The sequence below is a fragment of the Nothoprocta perdicaria genome, unplaced genomic scaffold, assembly GCF_003342845.1.
Source record: "Nothoprocta perdicaria isolate Ctin4 unplaced genomic scaffold, notPer1 scaffold_196, whole genome shotgun sequence".
Taxonomy (NCBI): Eukaryota; Metazoa; Chordata; class Aves; order Tinamiformes; family Tinamidae; genus Nothoprocta; species Nothoprocta perdicaria.
The window spans coordinates 60,548-66,304 of record NW_020455160.1 but is presented as its reverse complement, the minus strand read 5'-3'; the positions used below and the strand labels follow the sequence as shown (position 1 = coordinate 66,304).

The following is a 5,757-nucleotide window of genomic DNA, read 5'->3' as shown; positions in this document are numbered from 1 at the left end:
AGGCGCCCCGCGCACGCGCAGAGCGCCGGCCCCTCGCGAGCGCGCCACTCGCGCTCCCCGCATGCGCGCGGCCCGCGCCGCCTCCCCGCCTCCTCCCCTCCCCCGCCCGCTCGAGGCAGCGTGATGACGCACGGAGCCGCGTCGCCCTGGCCCGCCGCCCCTTCGTCATGACGTCCCCGCCAGGGGCCCGCCCCCTGCTATAAAAGGCCGCGCGGGCGTTGGGCGCCATTGTGCTGCGGAGCAGGTCGAAGCTCGGTTGGTGTGTGCGGCTCTTGCGGCACTGGCCTCCGCGCCTCTCGTGCCGCTCCTCCTCTCTCTCTTCTCCTCCTCCTCCTCATCTCTCTCCCCTTCTCCTCCCCTTTCTTTCTCTTCCTTTCCCTCCTCTCTCCCTCCCCCCCTCCCCCTCCGGACATGCCGCGCGTCTACATCGGCCGCCTGAGCTACCACGTCCGGGAGAAGGACATCCAGCGCTTTTTCAGCGGCTATGGCCGACTGCTCGAAGTCGACCTCAAAAACGGGTGAGCGTCCGTGCGAGGCGCGCGTAGCGAGTCCCGCGCGGCGGGCGCCGCGGCGCCGTGCCCTGCGCGGCCGCGCCCGGCCGCCCGTTCCCCTCCCCCGCGGCGCCCCCCATGTTGTCGGCGGCTCCTGCCGCGTGGCGCCCGACTCAAAATGGCGGCGGCGCGGGGGGTGCGGGGGCGCTGCGGCGGGGCCGGCCCTATTGTCCCGGCGCGGGCGGCGCTGCCCGCTCCTGCCCCCGGGCAGCGGGAGGAGCCGCCCGAGTCGTCTCCACCCTGCTCGCGGCGCCTCGTGGCTCAGGGGGCCGCCCGTCTCGTCGCAGTTACGGCTTCGTGGAGTTCGAGGACTCCCGAGACGCCGATGATGCCGTTTACGAGCTGAACGGCAAGGATCTGTGTGGGGAGCGGGTGATCGTGGAGCACGCCCGCGGCCCGCGCCGCGACAGGGACGGCTACAGCTACAGTAGTCGCAGTGAGTACGGCTCCGTCTTCCTGCTTGGTTATAGGGCTGCTTGGGCAGGGGGGCGGCAGGGGGGCAGGGATGGGGGGAGGAAGGGGGCGGCTCGGCTTTGGCAGGGCAGAGGCAGGGCTGGCAGGGTGCAAGGGGGCGAGTGCCGTGGTGCTGTGGGGTGGGAGCCGCTATCTCGGCAAGCGAGGAGTTAGAGGATAACTGGTGCACTGTTGGGGGCAGGCGGTATGCCGAGTTTGCGGTATGGCACTTCTTCCAGCACCGACATTGCACCCTGATATCCTCTAAGAAATCTGAGTGCGAAATTGAAGCAATTCTAGCTGCAAAAACTGGGGTCTTGCTCGAGAAAGGGGTTTTGTTGTTAATTGGAGGATATGCTCTGCTCTATTTAAAAGTTTCAGAGTTCTTAAGAGTTTTTAGATGAAACAGTGGCGTTGCATCACTAAAGCTAGTTAGTAGCCACTATCGCCACAAATATAGAATCGGGAGAAAAGCACTCAGTTGTGAAATTATATGTGAAAAATTATTTCAGTTGAATATACAGAATTAAGCAATGGGTGGGGGAGGATTTTAAGCAGGAGTGTGTGCTGAGTGGGGGGATGTTACAAGCATTACTATGTATTCAGTTTATTTGTATAGTTACTTGAGCTGAGCTATGTGGAAGTTAACTGACCTAGTACTGTAGTTTAAGTACTAAGGTTCATCTTTTAGTAATCTTTAGAATCTTGGTTTTGGGTGGGATGGGAATCTTTTTTTTTATTTCTAATCAAATGTATGTTGTTTAAAATTGTTGCATGTTCAATTCCAACTTTTTAACAAGTCCTTGATGTTTCAATTTAAAAGTGACCAGTGGGGCTGAGGCTGTGTCCACTGAGGCTAAGATGACTGCCTTTCCTGATTGGCCATGGCTTTTCCATACATTGTGTGACCCTTGCCCTATGACCCTTTGGCTGACCTTACCGGAAGCCATGACGACAGCAGCCTTTTGCCATTAGACGCAGGGTGATGGTGAGGATTCCAAGGGTTAGACAAAACTGTTTAAACTGAACTAGGTGACTGTTACCTTGCGTGTTTTGTGGCCAAACCACCACCAAAAACCTCATACTGTGATGTAAGTACTTAGTGTAACTAGTAAACGTTTTTGTAAATTGTAGAAATGCATGTAATCAGTTAAGTTTTATATTTTACAATGTTCTGTAAAATAAAACTTAGCAAGGTGAATCTAATAAGGAGCAGTCACTCTCTAACAGATCTTAGGAGCACAGACTTGTAGGATATTAGTCTGTATAATTTGCCATTAATATAGATTATGGCAAAATTGCAAGTTTATTGGAGGCTTAGAGAAATAAAAGTCCTACTCCAGTAAATATAACTGTTTAACTAACTTTTTCAGAACGTTTTATTTCCTTCTTGCTAGGAGACGATCTAACTTTATTTCTTTGTACAATAAAGGTGGGGGTGGTGGCGGATATAGCAGTCGGAGACAATCTGGAAGAGATAAATATGGACCACCTGTTCGTACAGAGTACAGACTGATTGTTGAAAACCTTTCCAGTCGCTGTAGTTGGCAGGATTTAAAAGTATGTATTAATGTTCTATTACAGAGCCCATTGTGATTAGCAGAAATAGAAATACCTATTGTGTTTTAGGTAGAATTGTTTAAAATGTTTGCATGTGACTTCATGCAACTTGTTTCCTTACCTTTTTTCAAGCTTGTCTTAATCTTGTGGGCATAAATGTGAGATAATTATGTAACTCTTCATATAATCTCTCTAAAGGATTTCATGAGACAAGCTGGTGAGGTAACCTATGCAGATGCCCACAAAGAGCGTACAAATGAAGGAGTAATTGAGTTCCGCTCCTACTCGGATATGAAGCGTGCCCTGGACAAACTGGATGGCACAGAGATAAATGGAAGAAAGATAAGACTGGTTGAAGATAAACCACGATCAAGCCATAGGCGATCTTACTCTGGCAGTAGGTCCAGGTAAATTTGGGGATGTTGGTCGACTCATCAAGACAGCTTACAGTGAGAAGAGTAGCTGATATATATATATACATACACCAACTACTTTTTTTATATATATATATATATAAACTTTTATATATATAAAAAATAAATTATTGTTAGTCACTGCCTTATGAATAGGGTGGTCTCTGGGAATTTGGAAGGAATGTAAAACTGAAAACATATTTAACTTTCTGAAGCATCAGATTCAGTTTGCTGACACGCTGCATTGAGTGCAAGTGAATCGATGTTGTCTCGATGTAGCTATACTTGTTCTGGAAGGTTATGAACACGTTTTCTGTTGGAAGGTCTAGCAAGCTATACCAGACTAAGAAAAAAGGATAATTCCATTTGGAATGTTTCTAGGTCTCGATCTAGAAGGCGCTCCAGAAGCAGAAGTCGTAGGAGTCGAAGCAGCCGTAGCAGGTCTCGTAGTGTCTCCAAAAGCCGTTCGCGGTGAGTGATGATTGTTTCCTGATAGTGCAGGAATAACTGCTTGTTAGTAACTATTTACAGCTACTGCAAGTATACTTCAGTTCATGCAGAATAAAACACTATTTTTTTTCTTGAAAGCTCTAAATCTAGGTCACGAAGTAAAGACCGCTCACGTTCCAGATCAAAAAGCAGGAAATCTAGATCAAAGAGCAAGTCAAAACCCAAGTCTGACAGGGGTTCACGCTCCCACAGCAGATCCAAGGAGAAGTCTGAGAAGTCTCGGTCCAGGTCCAGGTCCAGGTCTCGCTCTCCCAAAGAAAATGGTAAAGGAGATGCTAAATCTAAATCCAGGTCAAGGAGTAGGTCTCGTTCCAATTCTCCACAGCAGCAACCATCTGCCAAGGCTCGTTCAGAGTCACCACCCAAAAGAGCTGCATCGAGGTCCCGCTCCAGATCTCGTTCAAAATCTCGCTCACGATCAAGATCTAGTTCAAGAGATTAAGACTAGAACTCTCCTCTTATGTTGCACACTTACTATGGAACACTTTCCTACTTGTCAGGCCATTAGTGTTACGTTAGTACTTCAGAAGTTGGTTTCTTCTCTTGAAGGAGTGAATGGCCTAAGAACTAAGTAATGAGGCATAAGGGTTTGATTTGTATCCCAGATTCAAACAGGTTAAGTTGTATGGAAGTGGTGGTACAAAGCAGGAAAGGCCCCCTTTTGTAGAAATACAGCCAAGTTTGATTTTATAGCATTTCAGCAGGGGTAACTTACCTACTCTTCAGTGCAACATGGTTTTTATATTAAAAATAAATAATATAGGAGGCTTAAATCTGGGCTTTTTTGGAAGTATCATTTTTCCTATTTTTTCATGGTTTTAGAACTATGGGTATTGTTAGCTTAGTAGGTTTCAGCTTGCTACCAAAGGCAGGATTGCCTTGCTGGACAGGTCACGTAATTCTCCGGTTTATCTTAGTTTGTGATAGCAGGCTACAAACTATATAAAAGTGTAACAAAACTAGGCAAATTTTAGACCAGCAATAAACTCCAGTTGGAGCACTTGTGCTGTATCTTAACTCAGCTTGCCAAAAGAACACTTCCCCATACTGTGACTGTATTGAAGGTAATAAAGGTACTCTGTAGACTATGTCAAACAGTATTGCTGAAAATCACAGATTACAAAGTTTAAAGAATGAAAGCTTTGTGACATTTTTGCTTGAATATCAAGTGACACTCTGTCAGACACTAAATGTGTCTCTTGAATGTGGTCCAGGTCACTAGTATCTTGTATGGTTTGTCAGCCTCTAAATATCTATTGGATATGAAAACTAAGTAAAACTGTCTTCCCTCCCCATTAAATCATTTATGTTAACATGGTTTTGCTTCAGAACAGGAGAGTTACAGTCCTGTTGTGTGTGAACCTGAACTTTATTGGAAATGTAATCTATTGGAGCTAGAGTTCTAGTCTTAACAAAGGCTTTGCTAAACCACAATTGCCACTTCACTTAAATTGTGGAATAGAGTTCATCCCCAAGATTTCCCTTTATAGCTAAATTGGTTTTTGTAACATGCAATAGCAAACATTAGAACTGCCTTGTACTCTTTATACAATGTGTAGTTTGACTTGTATAAAATTAAATCAGTGACTCGAACTCCTGTGTTTATTGCAGTGTAATGGAATTTCTTTTTTGCCTCTCATGCTGGGGTTTCACAATTGGTTCATAAGTTAAAACACCTACAAAGGAGAATTTTTTTTTTGATTGTCTCTTGATTATGTTCAGAAAGCTAGAGTTTTTGGCTGTTTCATCTTAGTAGCCATGCTCGTATAGGAAGCAATATAAAGGTAGTATTTATTTTGCCTAACTTGCAAACATTTGTGATGAAAATTGAAAATGAATGATTCTGTGACTTGATATGTTGGCAAAGACATTAGATTACTTATTTCTTTTATATTGTACATTCTCTGTTATATTTATCCCAAACACTGAAAATTGAGTTGAAAAGCTTTCATTGTATTTGAGCTGCCGAGGTTTAAGTTCCACATGGCTATTTATAGAGTTGCATTCTGCCACATATTCCAGCATAATTAATTCCACATATATCCCAGCATAATTAATTCCACATTTCTGCAAGTGCATTTAGTATTGTAGTTGGTTCTGCGTATAGAATGACACGTGACTCATCAGGTAATTTGGGATAAACTAACATCAAAATAAAATAATGACTGCAGTTTTGTCTTTCAAGTTAAGATACATTTTAACATAATAAAACTGTTAAATGTATATTTCTCATCCCTCTAGGTAATATTTTTGGTGCAAAGAACATGAAA

At 44.9% G+C, this 5,757-nt stretch overlaps 1 protein-coding gene across 1 annotated transcript; it reads left to right on the top strand.

The window, feature by feature from the left end:
* Positions 1–257: 257 nt before the first annotated feature.
* On the top strand, positions 258–5,099 carry SRSF6 (serine and arginine rich splicing factor 6). Its single transcript, XM_026037309.1, has 6 exons — positions 258–518; positions 839–987; positions 2,437–2,564; positions 2,763–2,971; positions 3,359–3,448; positions 3,566–5,099. The coding sequence occupies exons 1-6, from the start codon at positions 412–414 to the stop codon at positions 3,927–3,929; spliced, it is 1,047 nt and encodes a 348-aa protein (XP_025893094.1). The 5' UTR covers positions 258–411; the 3' UTR covers positions 3,930–5,099.
* The last annotated feature ends 658 nt before the right edge of the window (positions 5,100–5,757 follow it).

What these genes read in the sequence shown, in the direction of transcription:
- SRSF6 (XM_026037309.1), top strand. Translation starts at nt 412, where the DNA reads ATGCCGCGCGTCTACATCGGCCGCCTGAGCTACCACGTCCGGGAGAAG. An exon ending in GAAGTCGACCTCAAAAACGG is followed by an intron (nt 519 to 838) that starts GTGAGCGTCCGT and finishes GTCTCGTCGCAG; the next exon opens with TTACGGCTTCGTGGAGTTCG. An exon ending in CTACAGCTACAGTAGTCGCA is followed by an intron (nt 988 to 2,436) that starts GTGAGTACGGCT and finishes TGTACAATAAAG; the next exon opens with GTGGGGGTGGTGGCGGATAT.